Raw genomic sequence first — 22,471 nt, forward strand, 5'->3', positions numbered from 1 at the left:
ATTGAAAAATATTAATATTATTAAGTGATGATGAGGGTGAGGGAGAGGGAGAGGGAGAGGGAACGCGAGCGGGAACGAGACCGGGAGCGGGAGCGCCGCAACCGCCAATACACCGACAGGGACAGAGATAGGGATCGGTACAGCCGAGAGAACAGTAATGGCAACCGGTACAGAGACAGGTCAAGGGAAGATGATAGGTCGGCTCTGAGGAAGAGCCACTGGAAAGAGACGGCGGGGGCGATTGGGGTGGGAGGGGCGGCTGCTACGCTGCTGAGTGTTTTGACGGATGCTGTTCAGTACTTGTGAGGAGGACTTGGAGATATACCTATTTTAATCTTGCTTTTTTTTTTTGTGGGAGGAATTCTTGTGATGAAAATGAAACGATTTGGGAAATGGATATTAAGAGGAGGGATTTAAAAATATGGGGGTGATTTCACGGAGGTTGTTGACATTGCTTGTTTATGATTTTCCTTTGTTCATAAGGTTGGTTTTGTGATGGTTTAGATTTAGATAGATACCTCTGGTGGGATGGCAGAGGGCTGAGGAACTGCTTCGGAAGTAACGGGGGACAACTGCGAAGTCAGGAGGATACTCATCAGGGAAAAGGATAAAGTGTGGCAAGCAAATGGGAGGACATCTGGAAAGAAACAGGGCACCAAAGATACCCATTTATTTTAGTTTTATGTTTACTCAACAATAATACACCTACAAGTCTGTGTTTCGCATCACAAACATCCCTCACAATCTGCTTGGTTCTTCTAACCACCCTGAAAAGCGTATTAGATGTCCTTTGAGGTTCGTTGGGGGTCTCATGTTGATCATCTCATTAATGCTGGCTTTATCTGCTACATATCCTGCTTTTGGCCTTCCCTAACATAAACCCATATTTCCCAATCCTACCATCGTGTAGCCCAACGTATCTCTATACATAATCTCACATACATGAGAGCCTGACCTTCCTTCCAAGCCCGACATAAACTCCATAACCTGCTTGCTGTGCCTAGCAATATCACAAGAAATGAAATAATCAAGATACCTTATCTACCTTCTCCTCGCAGTCCTCCTCTGCGGCAGAGCCCCAGCCCCAGCCCCAGCACTCGAAGCGTTATTGGAAGGCCCATAACCACCCAAATCGCCAATCGTGACAAAGCCTTGCTCTGCCGTCAACTTCCCACCCCCCTCCACAGTGCTCCCCGTCAGTTTACCAAGCAACGCCGCCTTTGCCTTTCTCGACTGCGGATCCTCAAAGTGGAGCTGCGAGCTCGACACAAGCGGCCCCTGTGATTTGTCCTTGTCCCCGAGCGAGCCATTTTCTGCATCCTTCTGCTCGGAGCTGCTAGCTGCCGATATGTTGGACACGGCCGACACATTGGAGATGGCCCTGCCCAAGATCTCTCTCTTGCGTCTCTTGGCTTGGGGCTGCTGCCTGTCACCTTCCATGGAGGACAACCGGTCAGCCGTGAGTCCGGCACTCTCTGACCCGGCGGCGATGACTGTGCTGGTTGTCCTCTTGAGAAGGGCGGATGTTAGCTTTTCTGACAGAGCGATACGCTCCTGTTCTGCACGCATTGCCCGCAACTTTTCTGCGTTGTCTTTGCGTGCTTCCACTTCGGGTATAGAATGGAGGGGAGAGGCCGTGTCTGCTGACTGCCCGACATCGCCATCGGTGGCCTCAGAATCGGCCACTTCGGAGCGTGTGCGGCTAAGGGGTTTGTGAGTTTCTGGTGCCTGTCCGGATCGCGAAGAAACCGAGGAGGAGGAAGAGGGCCTATTCAGACAGTTGGGTAAGGCTTTCGAGAGAGGCGCTCTGGGTGTCTCATTGGAGGGGGTTTTGGTAGATTCGCTGGGAGCATGGTGAGTGGGTGCTGTTTCAAAGTGTGTATTGGCCGTCGTCAAGAAGGAGTCTTCTGGCGCCATTCTCTTTCTAGGCGGTTTAGCGACTGTGTCCGTCTTCTCAGGGGCAAAAGCTGACGCATCGATATCTGAGCGACGTGTAGGCTTGGTCGTGGCAGTTGACTTGGACAACAAGTCCTTGTCTACCGTGTCTCTTGCTGCTTGCTTGGGCTTCTGCCTGCCCTTCGTGGCCTCGGGAGTCTCATGTGCCATGGTGTGCTTTGGGCCCTGCAAATTCTGCTGCTTTAGCTCTGGAAATAAGAAGTCCCGGATAGGAACAATAGAGCCCGTAGATATGCATTTCCACAACCAACCGGCATTCACAACAGGTATTTTCCACTCCAACGCAAGCTTCAACTTCTGCGGCCTGATCCCAGAGAGCGTCGGGCAGACTAATATGGAGATATCGGCAGTGAATCGCTCTTCGTATCTCGCCCCCAATTGCCTGATGGACTTGTCGATCTGGTTGAGGTCGACGCCAGTGAAGTTGGACGTGCAGATGGAGAGCTTCTTAAAACCCGGAATGGGAAATGTTGGGAATGGACGCCCGATGACATGGTCTGCTGGGTGGAAAAAGCGCTTGTTGTGGAGGCATTTCTCGATATAAAATTCGGTAATGATGCTGACGTTCTCGGGGACTTTTGGCTGTATCTCGGGAGGAGATTCCTGCGGTATAATAAAGAACCGATGTGCCATCTGAGCACCAGATGCCGAGGAAACTTCTTCTAGAGAATGGCATATCATGCCCCCCAAAGAGGCCACAGTGTTGAGAAGCATCTCGGTCTTTTTGGCCGAGAACCCATGGATGAAGAAGCAACATGAGGCGAAAACGCCGCTTTCATCGGGGCGACCGAAAGACGAGAGCTTTGAGCCTTGGGTGTCCATTGACTTCGTGGGATTTGGGCCTGAAAGTGATGGTTGTGTGACATGCTGAAAAGACGCTGAGGGAGCAGGTTGTTGCGGGGCGGTCTCGAAAGGTTCGGCGGTCTCGGGCTGTGGTGGCTTGCCCATGCCTAAAATGTCCCCCCAAAGGTTATCTCTCTGATTATTAAGCTTCATACTGGCAGTCTTGCGCAGCTTTCGCTTTCCATCCTCCTGGGCGGCGGCATTTTCTCTCAACCGCTTTCCCATAGCAGCGTGCTGTGCCCGTTCCTTGTTCCAAGCACCGACACCCCTTTCTTCCCGAGGCAACACAGGGTCGTAGTACCTCTCATCCAAGATCATGCCTCGTTCGACACTGTCTCTGACCCACTCGACCGACACGGTCTGTTGTCCCCATCTCTTGGAGGCGTAATATTTCTTGCCTTCGGGTTTCTGGGCAATCAGGTGCGTGACGTCCTTGACGAGATCGCCAGTGTAGCGCCCGCCGTTGGCTTCGATCAAATTTGCGATTTCCTGACGGGCGGCGGGGTCCTCGATGCCAGTTGTGCAACAGAGAAGCTGGCCGCGGGGGTGGTTTGGGTCCATAGTTCCTCCATCCCTCTCGAAGGCGCGCATCTGCCATTGTTTTTCCAGGGCGGCAAAGTCGATCTCGGCATCCCTCACCCAGAGATCCCGGACGGCCTCGACCCAGGCAGTAGCCATGGGCTTGATGTCGGGGCGCTCTCTGGCGACATGGCGGTACTTTGCGGTGTCGTAGTTTCCGACGATCAGATGTGTGCATTCGGGGGTGAGGTCATACTTGTGGAGACCTCCCAGTTCGATCGTTTTCGAGGCGATGTCTTCCTACGGTTGGGGAGCTCTGGTTAGCTGGAACACGGCGCGGTAATGGGTTGGTTGAGTTGAGGTTTTAGTTACCCTGAGGTCGGGCGGGATGCTGGTGCAGCAGATGACAACGCCCCGGAAAGGTTGAGCTGGGTCGAAGCCGGCCTCCATTGGATCTTTGTGTTTACCCGGCGAGCATGAGCATGAGGCTGCGTGAACGACGACAGAATATCTGACGGACAGCGGGAATGCGGACAGTCGCGTCGCGTGGGCAGCTGACATGTGGGGCACTTTAACATGTTGCTGCTGGCTGATGCGGGAGGATCGAAGAATCATAACAGGGGTTAGGGTTAAGCTACTATACATCTTTTCTCTTTAACTCCTACAAGTTGCTTCCTCTCTCTCCTGATCTTGAACCCAGTCATGATAACTCTATGTTGATCCTTGGTGGTAAAATCGATGGTCACTTCCTCCCCGTCCCAGTTGACCTTGCCCGCCCGACACTCTTCCTCGGTAGCCCAGAGGAACCGCACATGCTCCTGAGGGTCAAGTGTCACCACCGGTCTCTCAGATGTGCTTGGGATTTGCACCTCTGCCTCGAATGTCATCTTCTCTACAGTTCTCCCCCTTCGCGTTAGAAACACATCTTTTGATACCAGCTCGACCGCATGTATCATGAGAAGCCCGCTCTCCTCCCACAATTCCCTCGCCAGCCCATGCAAGACAGTCTCATCTTCAACGTCACAAGCACCGCCGGGAATCTCCCATTTGAGTGGCATCGAGTCGTCTGGGGCGCGCTGGATGAGCAGGATGTGGTCATCGTGCGAAAATACCAGGGCACCGGTTGCTAGGTGTTTGAGGAGCGGCACATGAGGCCGACGGACCTCGAGGAGGTCGCCAACTGTAACATTGTAGGCGGAGAGGTTTGGTGAAAATGTGAAGGTGAAGCCTGATGGCGGAGGTGGTGGTGGCATACTAGCTGATATGAAGGAGAAGAGGTAAGTTGATAGGTAACAGAGAAAGATGTTGCTTCCAGGCCCCTTTTCAGTTGAGCCCCACTCTCACCGCCCAAGTCCTCCACAAGGCAACAAGGCAAGGCACATAAGGCACTGATGCATATCACTTCGAGGCAACAAAGCATATGCTTCTTTTTACATATTGCTCCGTGCTTACTCTGCCCATGCATCGTGAGGAAACCTCATTTTCAGTTTGCTGAGTAATGCACAAGCAGCATGGGCTTAGCTTTCTCCTGAACCCCTCGGAGAAGTGATTGCTGGACTTGATCTCACATCGGTATACGAACCTGAAATCGACAGCTTCATGTAGGTCACACAGCACCGATTAGTCACGACCAAATCTTGGCTGCTTGTGAAAGACATATAAAAGTTACCCAGTGAAGCAATATCTGGAGCACTCACTCGTCTGCTCAGTGACACTTACCTTGGAAAACTCACGATTCACCTTCCCCTGACGCAATGTCTTCGCTACCACTGTCAATGAAGACTCTTCTCCAACTGTCGCCTCATTCTCCTTCCCTTACCCTCACCACCTCACCGCTGCCCGTACCTTCTCACCCTTCTGACGTGCTCATCAAAGTATACACTACCGCGCCCTGCAAAGGCGAGCTCACCTGGGCTGCCGCATTCCCAGATGTGATCCCCTCCACCAAAACCCCCGTGCCCTCTCAAGATCTCGCAGGTGTCATTGTCTCCTTGCCCCCCGCATACACCGGAGGGTTCAAGCCAGGGGACAAAGTCCACTGCCGAATCGAGGCGACCCGTCCCGGTGCGGCCCGAGAATACGCACTTGCCCGTCTTTCAGAGCTGGCATTGATACCAAAGAACTTGGGATGGATCCGGGCAGCTGCAACGCCCTTGAGCTCGTTGACCGCTTGGCAAGCCTTGTTTACACATGGTGGCCTGAATAAAGAAGGCCTTCTTGAAGGAAAAAATCCTGCGAGAGAGGAGAACGCAAAAAAACGAGTGCTCATTACGGGGGCGACTGGTGGTGTTGGCAGTTGGGCGGTACAGCTTGCTGCTCTGGCGGGATGCGAAGTGGTAGGGCTCTGCGGACCGAATAAAATTGCCCACGTGAAGGAATTGGGAGCAAGTGAGGTGGTGAACTATAAGGAAACTTCTCTTCGGCAATGGGCGTCGCCTGAAAGGGAGGTTGACGTCGTTTTGGACATGGTTGGAGGGAAGACGTTGGAGGGCTGTTGGTTCGCTATCAAAGATCAGGGCAAGATGGTCAGTATCTGCGCTCCTCCTGAAAGCGCTAGGCCAAGCCATCTTGTTGGAAAGGAGGGCGTGAACAGCAATTTCTTCATCGTTGAGCCTCTTGGGGAAGACTTGACGGAGATTGGACAACTGATCGAGGCAGGCAAAGTCAGGCCGACGGTGGATAGCGTTTGGTCGTTTGAGGAGTACGGGGCGGCCTTTGCGAGGTTGGAGAGCGGGCAGACGACGGGAAAAGTTGTCCTTCGAGTTGCTGACTTTGACGAGTGACTGATAACATGGCTGTGTACGGAGTAGGTAGTGTAGCTATGTATTGTGAATGATCAGGGCAATGTGGGAATGTTTCCGGTTTGATGTTTTGTGGGGTGTGCAGGGAGCAGGGATGTGATTGGCCCAGGCCTTGTCCCCTGAGACGTTGGGGGTTTGCAGACCCTGTCTCCAAGAAACCTTATTCAGAGACGCAGGGTCCTCGCTGCGACATGATCCCCTCAAGTGTTTGATCACCCTCATTGTCACAGCTCGAGAGATCCGACTGCCGCTGACAGCCATCGAGAGCACCATGGCATTGACCAAGTCGGCATTCTCGCCCTGTCTCCGTCAAGCGCGAGTCCTCCGTCGGCCATCAATTGCTCACTGAGCCTCACCACCAGCCTCATGTTGAGGCTGGAGTGTAGCTGTTGTGTAGCTACAGGCCCCTGGTCCTCGACACCTCCTGATCTTCTTCCAGAGAGCTCCCATGTGCGTGTCCACCCAGCAAGTTGTGGGATGAGACATTACAACCGCACAGGGTCGTACCGAGCGTACTCGCACACAGACACCCTTTCTCCAGCTCTCTTCTTGTTTCACACCACCTAATTCTCCTTCTTTGCCATTTACCTTGGTTTCTACTCGACACTGACCACTGTGTGGTGCTTTGTTGCTTCTCTCCTGCCTTTCCTTTCCTTTCCTTTCCTTTCCTTTCCTTTCCTTTCCTTTCTTTCTCTTTTGCCTTGCTGTGCCTCTAAGAGCCCAATCTTTCTTTCTGTTTTGTTTCTTGCCCTAGGCGTTGGTGCGGTCCAGAGCCGCCGGCGAGCTTGGGAACTTGGTCTCGATACCTTCTTTTGGTACCTTCATTTCTGTGTTTTTATACCTCTTTTTCTCGGGGAACCGGCCGGCCGTTTTTATAGTCACATACTCCTCTGGAATTCGCCTGGTGTGTCAACCTCGATATCGTTGCCGATGCAGACGCCGTCGTGGTAGTCCGCCGACACCATACTCGCCAGCAATGGCATTTTCCTTGCTCCTTTCCGCATCCGTATTGCTCCTCTCCTCGACTTTTAGCGGCCATGCGGTAGCTTCCTCCTTGCCATTCACAAACACCACGATACCACCAACAAATGTCTCGATACCGCACACACATGCCCCGATAAAGCTCATAAACTCGTCGGTAATAGCGCATGACGACGGCTGCGTTCATCTGCCCATCGTTCACTCAACCAATGCCAACCACTTTTCCAAGAAGCGTGGTGTTCAGCTCCAGTTAGCTAACCGGTCTGACATCGCGTACTACGCCCAACGTACATACGCCCTGTGTTCTGTGAGGTGACCGTCGTGAAGCTAACAAGTCTCTAGTGAGCATTGGTACACCACCACAGCCGGTTTTCGTGCAGTTGGATACAGGATCATTTGAGCTGTGGGTGAATCCAGATTGTACCACCGTCCAGGGCGCCGACGCAGCATTCTGCCAGCAAGTCGGCCGGTACGATGGCAATACATCTTCGACAGCCAAATCGCTGGGGACCACCAAGACGTTGAAGTATGGCATCGGTACTGCCAACATCACGTATTTTGAAGACACCATCACTCTTGCCGGGACAGCCACCGCCCTCCAGGCCGTCCAGTTTGGCGTGGCCACCGCAACAGAAGATACCTTCTCGGGTATTCTGGGTATTGGGTATGGGAAGGGCATTGCCACCAAATACAAAAACTTTGTCGATCAGCTTGTTGCCCAGAACGCTATCAGAGCAAAGGCATACACCCTCGCGCTGGGTAGTAAAGAAGAGAAGGAAGGAGTCATTGTGTTTGGTGGTGTTGACCCCTCGAAATTCGCCGGTCCCTTGGCCAAGCTGCCCATTATTGATGCCAACAACTCACCGGACCAAGTGCCTCGTTTCTGGGTCGACATGAATTCGATTGCTATCACGCCACCCAACAACGATACGAAAGTGTACGAGGGCAGCAAGATGCCTGTGTTCCTGGACTCCGGGTCGACAATGACACTGCTTCCACCCGATCTTGCAGCGACGATCGCGAAGGACTTTGGGGCCGACAAAGAGGATGACAACGGGTTTTACCGCATCGACTGCGGTTTGACATCCATGAACGGAACCCTGGACTTCTCCTTCAATGGACTCAACATCAGAGTCCCGTACAAGGAGATGATCAGAGAGGTACCCAGCAACCCGCCTGCGTGCTTCTTGGGCATTACACCAAGCAAGAAGTTTACCCTTTTGGGGGACACATTTCTACGGTCTGCTTATGGTATGTTTTCGGTCCGCCACAGTGTTATACACGGTCACACTAACGGGGTGAGACAGTCGTGTTCGACCTCGAGACAAACTCTATTTGGATGACGCAAGCTACAAGCTGCGGTTCCACCCCTGCGGCACTTGGTAGCGTTAACGATCTGTCCATGGTGGTGGGCGCGTGCGGTTTGACAGCTGAACCAGCGGTGACCGTTTCGAGTGCTGGCGGCACAACGGCGACCCCTGGTGTTGGTGTTGGTGGTGGTGGTACTGGATCGGATACGAACGGGGCCTCTGCGACAGTCTCCACGGTTGTGGTGCCTGAATCGCCACCAGGTGCAACCTCGACAGCAGGGTCACCAGTTACTTCATCAAGTTCAAGATGTCATCCGATGGCGGTCGTTGCCATGGCTTTTGCCCTCTTGGCCCTGGCGAACATGGGTTGAGAAAATAACCCGTCGAATTTTTGTATATACCCTTTCAACTGTGTTTACTAGAAGGGTGCCTGGCTGATGAAGGAGCCATGGCGCCGATTTAATGACATGATACCTACTGGTCTGTCTCCGTCCACGTGTTCCATCAAGTATCTAGTAGAAATGGCCAGGCCGCACCGAGTCACATCTGCTGTACGGATACACATATACCTTGGAGGATAGTTATTAGGCTTTGAAAGATACCTAATTTACAGGCTCGAGGGTATAATAAAGTGAATAGGATCACATCATAAGATTCTTAGTCTACATGCTCTATTACACTCCATCTTTAACACGCCTCCTCATTCTTCCCTACAGTGTAAAGTATCGACATCCGCGTCCTTAGACCTAACGCCTCCTTCCAGGCCTTGGTTCATACAAGGGGATTCCCCTGTATGAGCACTACCTTACATGACTTGGATCTGGTTGGGGCAGTGATTCATCATCCCAGTTGATCACCTTTCTCTTCCGGCTTCTTTTTGGGCTCTCATCTTGCTTTTCTCCAGCCGTATCCATATTCACATCGCCCTCCCGGTCCTGCCCATACCCCACCCCATCATCATTCCCACCCCCGACAGCCTCGGAGACGTCTTTCATCTCAGCGTCCCTGTTATCACCACCATCTTCACCCGAGCCGTCACCATCATCAGCAATACCACCTTCCGCATGCTCGTAACTCGCCCGCCGACCGGTCAACACGCCCAAAACCCACACCCTCGCCTCCCCAATCTTCTCCACCACTTCATCCCTTCTCTTCTCCGCCTCAGACAGCTTCTCCTCCGCATTGACAACCCTTCTCTCGGCAGCAGCAACGCGTCTATCCACCCTCGACATTCCCTCCCCCGGACCTGACCGTGTCGGATACTCCCGCTCCGTAGCCCTCGCCGCGCTGGCTTCCGCTCTCTTTTGCGCGCGGTTCTTCCTCTGTTTTTCCTCGCGCACAGCAGAGGAACATTCCCCGACGTGATCCTCACATAGTCTCAGGTGCAGGTGTAACAACCCTTGCTTTGGTTCATCATCTGGGTTTGCGTCGGGGAGGAGCCAAGGGAGGGAGACAGGCGTGAACAAGTCTTGTATCTTGGCCAGCCGCTCGCCGTATCTCGAAATGATCCAGCAGTTGCCCTGGCAGGATTCCTGGGTGAGCTTTTGGTGGATCTGGGCAGTGTAGAGCGTCGAGGGGTGAAGACAATGGGCGCAGGGAGGCCGAGGGTCGCGGGGCCCAGGCGCGGCGGAGGACTGGTAAGTGAGGGGTTTGCTGCTGGGATGGAGGGTGGTTGGACGCTGGGATTGTGGGTGATCTTGTTCGTCCACGGAGAAGGGGCGCGAGGAGAGGAAGTGTGGTCGTTCGCAAGCGCAGCACTGGATGCCTGCTGGGGTGAGCCGATTGGGGATCAGGTTCACGCCAGAAAGGGTGCAAATTGGATTCGAAAACTTGTTGAGAAGGATGCAAGACAGAATCATCGGTTTTTTGCAGTTCCAACATGTCGATGGTTGCAGCTTGGGTACCTTGTTCTTCTCAGGCTTGTGTGACGCTTTCTGCTTTGTTGGCTTCCAGTCTTTAATGTTTGGAATATCCTCATAGTCAGAAGACGAGCTCTCAAGATAGGAGGAGAGGATTTCTTGCTGGCGAACAGGTTGGACAAGAATCGGGGGTGATATTAGAGGGTTGAGATGGAGCTCGTAGGCGTTGCAAAGTGTTTGACAATTGCAAGACTGACATTGCCACCGACGGGGAAGAATTATTTCGTGTGCGCCGAGGGATATGATGGGTGGAGGTGGGCGTCCTAGAGGTTGGCTAAACCCTGGGATGCCAGATATGGCCAGAATACACCTGTCCGCCATGTTGCCTGGGTAGGTATGCCAAAGTCAGGTTGTGGATGAAATTTGTGAAGAGGGTTGGTGGTGTTAGGTCTTCTGTCGTGGTCGTGGTTGAAGAAGGACAACGTGGGAATTCTGGAGTTTCAGTAAACAAATTTACTTCCATCCTTGGGTGCCTACCTGCCGGCTTTGAATATGGGGCGGCGACAGTGGCAGCGCTGCTAGGTGCTCCGCTCCGTCGTCGTCTCGACGGAAGACCTGGTGACACCCAGCCACCATTCGTAACCTACCATAATAGGTAGCCGATAGACTTATAGACAAGGTCTTTGACAGTTCTCCATTGTTCAGTGGCAGCAGGGATCGATTGTATTTGTTATTAATGGGGACATCACAATATCTTTGAAGAAAAATGGGATAGCAGTTTCAGTGATAGACCCCTACTGTTTCTGTACATGTAAGCCATTTGTGAGTGTAATTGCTTCTGAGACTTTTCCATCGCGTGTACATGTAGAAACAAAAAGCTAAGACCATGTGTACCGTGGTATATTGTGAAATGGTTATGTTTGCTTCGAGACTAAACATATATCAGGTTCAATCCCTATTTGCCTTCTGACCCTACTACTCAGGTGTGGAACACATTCATGAGTATCAGCATTGTCAATTAGCAATCCTCGTCTTGGTTCTCTTCATCTCCCGTTTCCTGATTGTCATTCTCCTCATTATCTTCGTCTTTGTCACCAACATCTAGGATCTTCATTTGAGACAGTTCCATGACACCTTGAGACTTTCTTCTCGTCTCTGGCTTTGTACGAGCCATGCCTCCACCCAGGTTCCGTGCCATCACGGCTACAGCACTTGTATATGAATCCATCTGGATATGCCACCCTGTGATAAAGAGTATCTTTGGGAGATGGGGCACTAAAGGTAGCAATATTCCAGGCAGCGCGCTGCTCATTCAAACTCGAGAGGAGCTAAGAGTATTCGGGTTAGCTGTCGAAAAGACCAACTGGATCTTTCCTTCAAGACTTTAGAACATGAAGTCTCAACTTACCTGAATGGCAGGAGCAGGCAGATTGACCATTAGCCCCTTCATCAAACCTTTTATTGCAAAGTCCACAGATGCGAAGACTGGCATCATCGTCGTTCCTCTTTCGCTTCATACCTATACCAGCATCCGGCTGTGTGGCAACTGTAATCTTGTCCTGGGGCCTTATGAACCCCAACTTCACAAGGCTTTGCATCACCGTCCCCTTTGCAGCACGTCCAGATGAACCCCTCAGGATGTTCATCTTTCTCCGCCAATGTCATCGGTCCCTCTCGCCACTCTTCCCATTCTTCCCATATCTCGGCGTCCTCGTTTTGCTCACACTCCCCTGGAATTGTTAACCGGACTGATGGAAGTACATAAAAATGGGTCTGATAGACATACCATCGTGGTACTCGCACTCTCCGTGCTTGTTTTCAGAGTCGAAAAATGTCTCTTCACATCGCTCACATAAATGAAATTCCGACTGGAGAGAAATTGGTGCGGTTATTTTGACTGCTGGCTTGAAAGTTCCAGCTGCATCTACTCTGCCAAGCAAAGGAATGGTGCATACTTGGTGAAGGGTAGAGAGATATTCGGTGAGGGTCTTTTGCACGTCGCCGTTCTTGCTGCATAGCACTCTGAGCGCTGCCTTGATATGATCTGGTGGTGCATTTAGGATGTCGCTGATATTGTCGAATACAGCCATTCTGCTCGAGGTGAATCGCTTTCAACTTGGTGCTTGTTTGTAATGTGTTGTGTGAGTTTGGGGACCGGGCAAAGGGTGAACGCGTCTGGGAAATTACAAATGGCATGGCAAGATGGCCCAAGCCACCCCTAAGCACAGTGTGAACTTCTCTAGGTTTGACAGCTCGAAAAATAATTATGCTAGTTTTTTTACAAGATTGTATTAGGCTCCTGCATGGGTGACAGAGGTAGAGCCTGAGCCTAGAGATGAAGTAGTTAAGTGAAACACAACGTATCCCCTGTCCCTTTTATGTCCTCTGCTTATTGCTCCTCTCCCTTCACCTTCTTATCACCCTTTGCTCTGTGAGGCCCTGTGGTACATCCAGAGACACCTCCATTAGTGTCACAAACTCACAAGTGTGATAAGTGCGAGCATCGTTTGAGTTGTTGGCATCAGTGAATGCCTGGTCGCAGCGCTCACAAATCTTCAGGTCGTCATGCTCTTCTCTCTCACGCTTGACTGAGATGCCGGTTCCTTGAGCAGAGGAATGCTGAAGGTGATGAAAGAGGTGCAGAGGGTTCATGCTTTTGACTCTTGCACCGTTGTTCCGTAGCTCGCCTGTCGCAACATATCCAGAGGAAGCCCTCTGGGTATTCCATTTGATTGTCTGGAGTGTCCATAGGTCCATAGTGATCTTCTTCATAACCATTCCAAACACTGGAATCTTCAACTACCATACATTCTCCAGTATTAAGCTCAGTATTAAGCTCTTAACACGTGCTGCGTTTTGTCAGAGATTGCTGCTCAGGGAGGGGGGCTTACCATCATGAAACCAGCGCGCGCCATCTTTATTATCAGTTTCTAAGAATGGATTTTTGCAATTGTGCAAAAATTGCAGCTCGGCCGATCAGTCAGGCTTCTGTTCTCTGACAATGGAAAGATATTCGGCAATGGTATCGCATGCTTCTTTGTTCTTGGTGCAGAAAATGCGCAGAGCAGTACCTAGATGCTCTGGCGGTGCATTCAGAATGTCGTCAGGTTTCTAGGAGTTTTCCATGGTTCTTCTTAAATGACTATTGGGCGTTGGTTGTGTTTAAGTTGGCAAAGTGAACATTGCAATGTGAAGCGATAAATGCTATCCTCAGAAGTCGCGTTTGGACAAACGCGTCCGGTAGAGCTGAAGTCTGGGGTTATCTATCATGCCGGACACTTTTCCTTTTTCATTAAGCCGTTCATGGCCCGAGGCCACTGGCATCACTATCATAAGATTACAAATAAATCTGCCAAAACACTAAAACTCAGAAATGTACCTGGTCACTATTTACACACTCCAAACACAGTTCATAGACACTCTTCCTGATTACTCCCGGGCCTCATCACAGCCTTTGGAATCGTCTTCTCCCTCGTATTCCGCTTCCTCATGCTCCGGCTTAGAATCCGACTTAAACCTTCCTCTCTTGGAGTTCTTGCCCTAATGCCTCCTAAATTTACAATCACGTTTTCTCGCCGGGTGTCTTTCCTATCCCTAGGCTCGTGAGCTAGCTCATCCCAGTCATACCAGACATATGAGTCTTCATCAAGCTCTGACAGACCCGATATATATTCTTCTGATGTCCTGGATACAGACAGTACCAATCCAAAAGCCGGCCAAGTTTGTTTGCCACAGAACACGATGTGAAGACTGGATGGTAGAGCTACCTCCTATATCTCACAAAACGGTTGGATTCAGGTGCCTGATAATCTGAGTGCTCCCTCTTCCGCTTCATCTTTCTGAGAACGACAGCCTCCATGTCTGATATCTTGCGATATATAGGCTGTGTTGGGTCCCTGGCTTGATGATGCCCAAGTGTACAGCCTGACCGGCCGCCTTCTTTGTCGCAATAGGTGTACTTGAAGCCAGCAAGGTACAGATCCTTATTCCTCTCATCATCACGAGGATCCCCCGCATCTGAGTCCCAGTCCTCCCACTCCCCCGCTTCCCAGGCGCATTCTAGTTCGCCTTCATGAACAGAAGAAACTATTAGCAACACGGCAAGTCAAATTCGAGCGGTAGACAACTTGAAGGGCGATTACCAGGATGATATCGGCACTCGTTTGCTTGGTGCTTTGACACAAAAAAGCTAGCCTCGCACTGTACACACTCAATATAGTCGTGTTTGACCCTAGGCTTCGGTGCAGGGGCGGCGGCGCGAACCGGAGCCGGAGCAGGCGGGCGGCCAGAAGTAGAGGTGCGAGTGGAAGAGGAAGTATGACTAGAAGTAAAAGTACGACTAGGGAGTAGGAGCCGGAGCACGTGGAGGACCAGGGGCGGGAGTGGTCACGGGAGCTCGCAGTGGGCGTTTCTTCTGGAGATTTTTGAGATGTCTGACCAGCCGAATACTGACCACCTCATCGTTATTGCACAAAGCATACATTGCATCGCGCAGATGCTCTTCCGGCGCATTGAAAAGGTAGTCCAACCTTTCCGCATGCGTAGCCATGATGAAAGAGAAGATAAAGTCGGGGAACATGAGGATGAATGCCGAAAAGATTCAGAGCTTTGAATTTTGAGCAGATATAAACATGCAAACAGAGTGCGCTCGTGGGATTGCAATTTCCCTATCTGAGCCCCACCGACTTGGCAACTGTTGACACCCCTTTTTTTCTCTATTGACACCAAGTCTTTGTACGCCTTCTCACTCTTTACTGATCTTCGAGACCGACCTCTTTCTTTGCCTTCTCTTTTCTGCCAAGGCTTTGTCTTCGAGTAATTGGTGTTTGCCATATGTACAACCTCGTGCGCTCGCAATCTTGTCGCAGCACATGTGTACCGAAACCCTCCAGGCTTGTTCTCACGGTTTTCGGGAGTGTCTTGGAGACCGTTATCTTCCCAAACCCAACCTTCCCAAGTGTATGATGAATCATCCACCACAAGAGACTCTACGATCCGGTTAGTTGAGGAAACTGGAATGTTGGAAAAGGAAGTAGCCTGCCAGGATGATAGCGGCAGTCTCCATCAAGGTCATAATCTCGGACCCAAGCCTTGTTACATTGGCAACAGATATCAACTTCAAATGCATCCCCATCTTCCTCGCTCTCCTCCCCCTCCCCATCATAGGACTGAACCGCCTCCAAAGCTTGCGTCAAGCGTTCCCGGAGCTTCACATCAACCTTGCATTGTGCTTTCAAAACAGCACGAAGTTGACATTCAGGTGCCTTGCGATCCGTTCTGCGCTCCATGTCTCTTGATATTCGCATTCACTGACCGATTCCTCTTCCGAGTCCATCGCTGGGAATGATTTGCTGAGGTTGGTGGGTTTGAGGTGAAAGTTGGGTCAACTTGAACAAACTGGTAAATAGTGTCGAGTTTAAATCGAACTGCACTCGAGCTATGCCCAAGAGAGTTAGTTAAATGAGCCTCATATTCATCTTGGTATTTGTCATTATCGAGAGCCTGCCGAGGTTATTGCTAGTTTACGAAGTGAAAGTTGCAGCACCATCTCTACAGTAAATCCTTCCTTGCACAGTGGTCGCCAACATGGAGTTTTGTGTGAGACGTTGAGGTCTGGCCCCAATCCCGGTTGACCGGAGTCACTCGGCCCGACCATGTGGTGGTCGCCAAACAGTCAACGACCAGACCGGCGGTTTCGGCCGCCGTGTTACCGAGATTCGTCCCACTGCTCGGAGGCCGGGGCCACGGAGGAGTCCTCTTGTCAAAAGTTGAAGTCAGGGAGGCCGGTGACACGTTGAGCCAGACACGACTGATATTTGTCAGGCAAAAGTCATGAAACACACCAAAAGACCACTTTCAGCTGCGATCATCAAATGTTGTTTCTGCGTTTCTGCGTGTTCTCCACAGCAGGCCAGGGAAGTGGCCGTTGGAATGGCTAAAAAAAGGGGGCCATGGGCGGGGTACCGTTGGATAGCTCCGGCTCTGGGAATTCCAGCATCTGGTTCCAGGTTTTCCAGAGGTGGGGCCTTTTTCAGGGGGACCACCTTTTGCCAGTTGCCGCCAATTCCCGGAACGCGCGGATACGAGTGAACACGAGCGAGTTGGATCATGACAAACGGATGAACCATGCCGGCGGACCACAACACACGCACACACACACACACACACACACAGTTCCAGGTTGGATCACCACCTCGGCGCGTGGGTAGGTAGTTTGTGCTGCTGTTACCAGTCACCAGCATGGAATTGTCCCATTCGGTTTTTGATGGCAACATGTGCTCACCTTTTTAGTGCAAAATTGATGCATGTTGTGCCTGGGCAGAAATGGGGCACACTGGGGCATCCTGTCGATCGGCAGTCGCCAAGAGATGAGATGACTTCTTGGGGCTGTGCTCAGCCGCCCTGGCATTGGACATGGACCTGCAGCATGCAGCAGCACCGGCCAGGGGTTGGTTGACAGCCCAGGGCTGCTGTGTGGCCCCGTGGCGTCGAGAGCCCGTAATAATAATTTCGCGACCCCAGCCAGGCCATCGTGTGGTGTTCCTCTTTTTTCTTCAAGACATCTCGACCTTCCTTCGCCGTCACACCGAACACCTTCTCTTGCTCCTTCTTCCTCCATTCTTTGCTCATCCAACCGTCTCCCGAGACGACCACGTTCTTTCCCAACACAACCTCTTCTGACACTCGCTCACAAGTCACAACCGATTTTTACCGTTTTTAAACAGTTCTCGTGTGACGCAATCGCCAAGTCTGACAGTTGCTGCTCTACTCGCGCGTTTGCCACTGCTTCAGCATCATTTAAAACCTCGAGGTCGAAGTTTAGCTCACCACCAGCTTCCCCTCACACCACACACACATCTCTCAACATGCGCGCTTTCACAACTCTGGCAGCTGTGGCTGGCGTCCTCGCCTCGGGCGCCTCCGCTGAGAACTATCTCGGTTTCAACTCGGGATCCACCAAGGCCGACCACTCGGCCAAGTTCAAGGCCGACTTCCTCCAGGAGTTCAAGACCGCTCAGAACCTCGAGAGCGCCCCAGGAACATTCAACGCTGTGCGTTTGTACACCAACATCCAGGCCTACTCCAAGGACGACCCCATCTCGGCCTTCGAGGCCGCCGTCGAGACCAAGACCAAGATCCTTCTCGGTGTCTGGACCTCGGGCACCGATAGTATCGCCAACGAGCTCAACGCCCTGAAGAAGGCCATCGACAAGTATGGCAAGTCTTTCACCGACCTGGTCATCGGCATGTCCATCGGCAGCGAGGATCTATACCGCATCTCCGAGACTGGTATCAAGAACGAGGCGGGCGTTGGTGCTGGCCCTGACGTCCTGCTCAAGTTCATCAGCGATTACAAGAAGTCGGTTGCCGGGACTGCTCTCGCCAAGGTCCCCATCGGTCACGTCGACACCTGGGATGCCTACACCAACGCCACCAACAAGGCCGTAGTCGACGCTCTCGACTGGGTTGGTGTTGATGAGTACCCCTACTATGAGAGCGGCAAGGGCAACCACATCAAGAACTCGGGCAAGCTTTTCGACCGCGCCTACGATGCCGTTGCTGCCGCTGTTGGTGGCAAGCCTATCTGGATTACCGAGACTGGTTGGCCCGCTTCCGGCCCTGACTGGGATGAGGCCGAGGCCACCGTCGCCAACGCCAAGTATTATTGGCAGGAGATCGGCTGCCGCAAGCTCTTCAACAAGGTCCCCACTTTCTGGTACAACCTCCGTGACTCCAACCCCGACAACAAGATGCAGTTCGCCATCACCAAGGATCTCTCCACCAAGCCTCTCTTTGACCTCACCTGCCCCACCACTTTTGACACCCCCACCGGTACTTCTGCTTCCTCTACCGCTAGCGCCACCGGCTCCCAGACCAGCGTGAGCGCCCCCGGCAGCTCTGCCACTGGCGGTGCCGGCAGCACTGGTGGAAGCACTGACTCCGGCTCTTCCGAGACTGGCACCGACTCCGAGGCTTCCAACCAGGATGATGTCGTCGAGGGCAGTGCTTCCCTCGGCAAGGGCCTCTCGGCTGTCACTATCGCCGGCCTGGCTCTCGTTGCCGGTGTCTTCGCTCTCTTCTAAATTTTGGGTAGCAGTCAGTTAGAGTGTGGGTTGGTGGATTTGTCAACAGTCTATAGAGGAAGGGATTTCATTGCATAGCATGGTTGTATGTACATACCATCTTGGGAGTCAACATTTTGGGATTTCTTTTTTCGCGCCAGCTGTCTTCATTGGTCCAGGATAGCTATACCTGCAGTTTCAAGAATACCCTTTTGGCATTTCCTTCTCAAGCAGCCCCTTGTTTTCGTCACGGTGAAGAGTGTCCTGATAGCTGGGCTTGTAGGATGATTTACGGATAGGCATCATTTAGTTTATGAGAGGATACCATAAAATATAGACAGGGAAATGTTTTGGTTTATGCTAGATACTGGCCACCTGATCTGCGCAGTCCCACTACCGTCGACCATCGATAAGGATGTTGACAACAAACAAAAAAAAGAGTCAGCGGTGACGTCACTGATATCGAACATGTTCTCCAACTGATCACCTATCGCGGCTGCCCCCTCCCCTCAATTAAGCTCCCGTCCCTTCGTACCGAAAGCGGCAAAAGTGAATCCCGCCAAGAGGTCACGATAGAGTTTGACTTTCGGCCGTTGAAGACAGCTGTTTATTTGTTTGGGACTGTCTTGCAACTTCCACAAGCCTCAACCGTCATCATCGGCCGCCTGCATGAAGGGGTCCCTTACGTCATTGCCCAGGCAGTCAGCTTTTATACCACTCCGCTCGCTGCGCATGCACCTCCTTCTACATCCAACACACAATATCCCATACCTTGCAAAAAAGACTTCAAGCACACTTCCGGACGAGATTTAACTCCAGAACAGCCATCAGACCACGGACCAGTAACCATGTCACACCCCACCTCTGGCCAGTCCCCCTCGGGCTCCGTCCCTTCCCAACCCCCCAAATCAGAAGCATACAATGCCGGTGCCAATGCCAACCCCAGCGCCGCCCCAATGCACCTCCGACATCCCATGACACGCAACCTCTCCGAGTTCGCGGTAGGCGACACACCCCTCGCAACGGCCTCTCCCACGGCTAACGCCCCTGGGACTGACTACCTCACCTGCCGCCGCAACCCTTACAACGAGGCTTCTGGCAAACCCATGGCGGGGTCCCTCGGGCGAGGCGTTCACGGCGGAAAGCCCACTAGCGAGCGGGAGAGAAGAGCTACACACTACGAGGGCGAGGGTGGGGAGGCGGTGCAGAACGAGAATGAGGATGCTCAGGGCAAGATGGAGACTTGTGGCGAGGGCAAGGTTGCTGATGCGGTGGAACGCACGAGACGTAGGGATACGAGTGGCGAGCCGCATGGGCGAGTGAGGGGGGAGGTGAGCTTCTTGGGGGAGGACGGCGATTTGGAGAGGATGAAGGCAAGGCAGGAAGTCGAGCGGACGCAGATCAAGAAGATGAGGGAGAGGGGGGAGGATGTAGATGGTCGGGGCGGAAAGGAGGAGAGGAAGCCGAGTGTGGAAGTTTAAGGGCCACGCTGACATGCAGTGGAAAAGAGGATGGAGGATTGGAAGGGTGATGTGTATCTTTCAGAGGACGGGCTTAGACTTTTTATGGATCTATTAATGCCGGCTGATGCCTTTTATTGTGTGGTGCCCTCTCCCTGCTCATGTTGCAACCTTGCTTACTGTAACCCTTAGCAGTCAGCATGAAGAACGAGACGCTCCACCAGCGACCAAACCAACATTAATGACTCCTGGCAGGATCTTGTGTACTCCACAGCACTAATGGGGAAATTATCACCACCACGAGCGCATATATCAGACTGATGACCTTGGCATTTCTCAAAAGGGGACCTGTTCCCTTGTATTATCCTCTGTGCTATGCTAGATATTCCTGAGCTAGCAGCATCTATGTATGATCTGGGTATCTAAAACACACAAACGCCTATGCCATACAACGTCTCAAATCCAAGGGTTCGGAATCGTTGTCTCCAAGACAGTCCCATTCGCGAAGATGGTGCCGTTACGAAGAATAGTTGTGTGGCCAGGGTGGAGCTCGGGGGAGGGATGATCGATCGACCTGCCGTCGGCGAATATGATACCATTCCAAGACTTCTCCCCTCCCGCCGACTCAAGATCCCTCGTCTTGACCAACGGACTCTTCAGCTTGTTCACGTCACAGTTCTCACTGATGACGTACAAGTTCATCCCGATGCCCAGCCAGTACATCTCGGCGCTGAGCATGTTCCAACTCGTCTGGTCCCTTTGCTGAACGCCAATGTAGTCCACCATCATGACGTTCGGCCACGACTCGGGGCTCATCCCGGCCACGCCCGCCCAGTACAAAGCTGGGTTGACCTGCTGTATGGCAAAGCCCTGGAGGCTATACGCCGTTGACGCCACCGCGTTCGGGGTGGCGAGCCACTGGGCGATGTGGAACTGGCCAAAGTCCTTGTCCCCGCCGCGCTTGAGGTCCTTCCAGTTGCTGATCTGATCGGGGGCCAGGGCGTTGATGTCTTGTATGTTGGACCAGTGATCCCTGACCCCGATCCTGTTTTGGGCGTACAGCCCGTCGCCGACGGCTTCCTTGGGCACGTCCTTGAGGTTCTGCCCGTTAATCAGGAAGATGACGCAGCCTTTGCCGTCGTTGCGGTCCATGAAGTAGGAGGCCGGTTGGTTCTGGAAGGGGACCGAGGTGTCGAGGTTGGGGCAGCGGTTGTTGACGCCGCGGATCTTGGAGAGGAAGTCGTTCCAGAGCTGGGCGTCCCAGTAGATGGGGCCGCGGTCGGGGGTTTCGTAGCGGCCGATGAGGTAGCGGACGCTGAGGAAGATGAGCTCGCCCGGGTTTTCGCGGGTGAAGAGGTTGATCTCGGAGATGACTTCGTCGAGGGACTCGCCCGAGTTGCCGATGCAGACCGTGGCTGTTTCGTCGTTGACGTGGAGGGTGTGGAAGCCGAGGTTGCGGGCTGGGTTGTTGTCGTCGTGGACGGAGCCGACGCGCAGGTCGAACCAGCGGGCGCCGGCGCGGAGCTGGTCGTAGATGTTGATGCCTTGGTTTTGGGTGTTGAACGAGTTTCCGATGCTCCTGATCTTGTTGGTAATCTTGGACATTCCCGAGTCGTGGGTGCCTGGGAGGAAGAGATGGCGGACAAGCCTGTCTTTGATGGTGTTGTATATCCAACGCATCCACCCGCCTCTGTCGTGGCGAAGGGAGGCATAAAAGCCGTATTTGGAACTGCCGGTTATGACCAGAGTGACCGAGGACTCCCCGCCGGGGAACTGGTAGATGCGTTGGCCTAGGTTCATCCCGGAGAGATCGAGCGTGACGGACCGCTGATCTACCAAGGGCCCAGTCCCCTTGACGCGCAGAGCAAACTTCTTGTCGGTTCCGTCGATACGGTAGTAAGCCTCGCCAGCATCGTCTTGAGTAGCAATTCTATTGCGATACTTAATCGCGTTCTGTCTGCTTTTGCCCTGGGGAACGTCGCCAAAGTCGAAGGTGCTCATCTGGTATGAGTGGGTGTTTTCAAGAATGAACCGGTGGGGAGTCAGGTTCACGACCGAGATGTAGAACTTTGGCGAGAGCTGGCTGGCCGGGCTCATGAAGACACTGGCAGGCTGGTAATTCCCGGCTGGTGTCTGCTCGGTGCTGAAGGTGCGGTCTTGGGGCTTGCAGGCATCTTGAGCATTTACCAGCAAGCCGGCGAAGCTGGCCACGAAGGCCAGCGACTGGAGGATTCTCATGGCCGTGGTGAGGTGAAACTGGCTGGCTGGAGGTGTTCAAAAGGAGCGACTGAGAGAGAACAGAAAATATAAAGAGATGGATAGCACTGCCAGATCATGGCCATGAGGGACAAAATACCTGCTGGGAGCAAGTGGATTGAGACGGGATGGGATGAAGTAAATTCCATGTTTTATATCAGCTCCCCCCTCACCCACAGTGAATCAGACCCAGCTATTGCTGAGAAAAGGGGGATGGATGACCCCTGGAGCATTCAAGGAGGCTGGCCATTGTCTTGAATTTCCACCCAGATGTCCAATTCGGTGGTCGACCACCTCATGTGGCCGACTTTTTCCACAACTCCAATGGAACGTATCGCCTCAATCCCGTCCCCTGAACAATTTCTTCTCGGCTCTTGGATGACTTTTATGGAAGGAGTTCTGCTTGGTGCCAGCAGCAGATCG

General features: G+C 52.6%; 8 protein-coding genes across 8 annotated transcripts; 5 read left to right on the forward strand and 3 right to left on the reverse strand.

Annotated features, from left to right (window-relative positions):
* Positions 1-1,041: 1,041 nt before the first annotated feature.
* On the reverse strand, positions 1,042-4,571 carry PODANS_7_1390 (uncharacterized protein; the record flags this gene model as incomplete). Its single annotated transcript, XM_001905376.1, has 4 exons — positions 1,042-3,618; positions 3,652-3,709; positions 3,835-3,872; positions 3,957-4,571. 4 exons carry the CDS (start codon positions 4,569-4,571, stop codon positions 1,042-1,044), a joined length of 3,288 nt encoding a protein of 1,095 aa, XP_001905411.1.
* Positions 4,572-5,072: 501 nt separating this feature from the next.
* Positions 5,073-6,101, forward strand: PODANS_7_1380 (uncharacterized protein; the record flags this gene model as incomplete). Its single annotated transcript, XM_001905377.1, has 1 exon — positions 5,073-6,101. The coding sequence occupies one exon, from the start codon at positions 5,073-5,075 to the stop codon at positions 6,099-6,101; it is 1,029 nt and encodes a 342-aa protein (XP_001905412.1).
* Positions 6,102-7,095: 994 nt separating this feature from the next.
* On the forward strand, positions 7,096-8,781 carry PODANS_7_1370 (uncharacterized protein; the record flags this gene model as incomplete). Its single annotated transcript, XM_001905378.1, has 3 exons — positions 7,096-7,387; positions 7,443-8,351; positions 8,408-8,781. The coding sequence occupies 3 exons, from the start codon at positions 7,096-7,098 to the stop codon at positions 8,779-8,781; spliced, it is 1,575 nt and encodes a 524-aa protein (XP_001905413.1).
* A 429-nt stretch (positions 8,782-9,210) lies between these two features.
* On the reverse strand, positions 9,211-10,650 carry PODANS_7_1360 (uncharacterized protein; the record flags this gene model as incomplete). Its single annotated transcript, XM_001905379.1, has 1 exon — positions 9,211-10,650. One exon carries the CDS (start codon positions 10,648-10,650, stop codon positions 9,211-9,213), a length of 1,440 nt encoding a protein of 479 aa, XP_001905414.1.
* A 4,636-nt stretch (positions 10,651-15,286) lies between these two features.
* PODANS_7_1350 (uncharacterized protein) lies at positions 15,287-15,616 on the forward strand (the record flags this gene model as incomplete). Its single annotated transcript, XM_001905380.1, has 1 exon — positions 15,287-15,616. One exon carries the CDS (start codon positions 15,287-15,289, stop codon positions 15,614-15,616), a length of 330 nt encoding a protein of 109 aa, XP_001905415.1.
* Positions 15,617-17,135: 1,519 nt separating this feature from the next.
* On the forward strand, positions 17,136-18,353 carry PODANS_7_1340 (uncharacterized protein; the record flags this gene model as incomplete). Its single annotated transcript, XM_001905381.1, has 1 exon — positions 17,136-18,353. One exon carries the CDS (start codon positions 17,136-17,138, stop codon positions 18,351-18,353), a length of 1,218 nt encoding a protein of 405 aa, XP_001905416.1.
* An 827-nt stretch (positions 18,354-19,180) lies between these two features.
* PODANS_7_1330 (uncharacterized protein) lies at positions 19,181-19,813 on the forward strand (the record flags this gene model as incomplete). Its single annotated transcript, XM_001905382.1, has 1 exon — positions 19,181-19,813. One exon carries the CDS (start codon positions 19,181-19,183, stop codon positions 19,811-19,813), a length of 633 nt encoding a protein of 210 aa, XP_001905417.1.
* A 435-nt stretch (positions 19,814-20,248) lies between these two features.
* Positions 20,249-22,298, reverse strand: PODANS_7_1320 (uncharacterized protein; the record flags this gene model as incomplete). The annotated part of the gene is made up of 4 exons (XM_001905383.1): positions 20,249-21,948; positions 22,004-22,052; positions 22,118-22,209; positions 22,271-22,298. The coding sequence occupies 4 exons, from the start codon at positions 22,296-22,298 to the stop codon at positions 20,249-20,251; spliced, it is 1,869 nt and encodes a 622-aa protein (XP_001905418.1).
* Positions 22,299-22,471: the final 173 nt, after the last annotated feature.

This window comes from Podospora anserina, chromosome 7, assembly GCF_000226545.1.
Source record: "Podospora anserina S mat+ genomic DNA chromosome 7, supercontig 3".
Lineage (NCBI taxonomy): Eukaryota > Fungi > Ascomycota > Sordariomycetes > Sordariales > Podosporaceae > Podospora > Podospora anserina.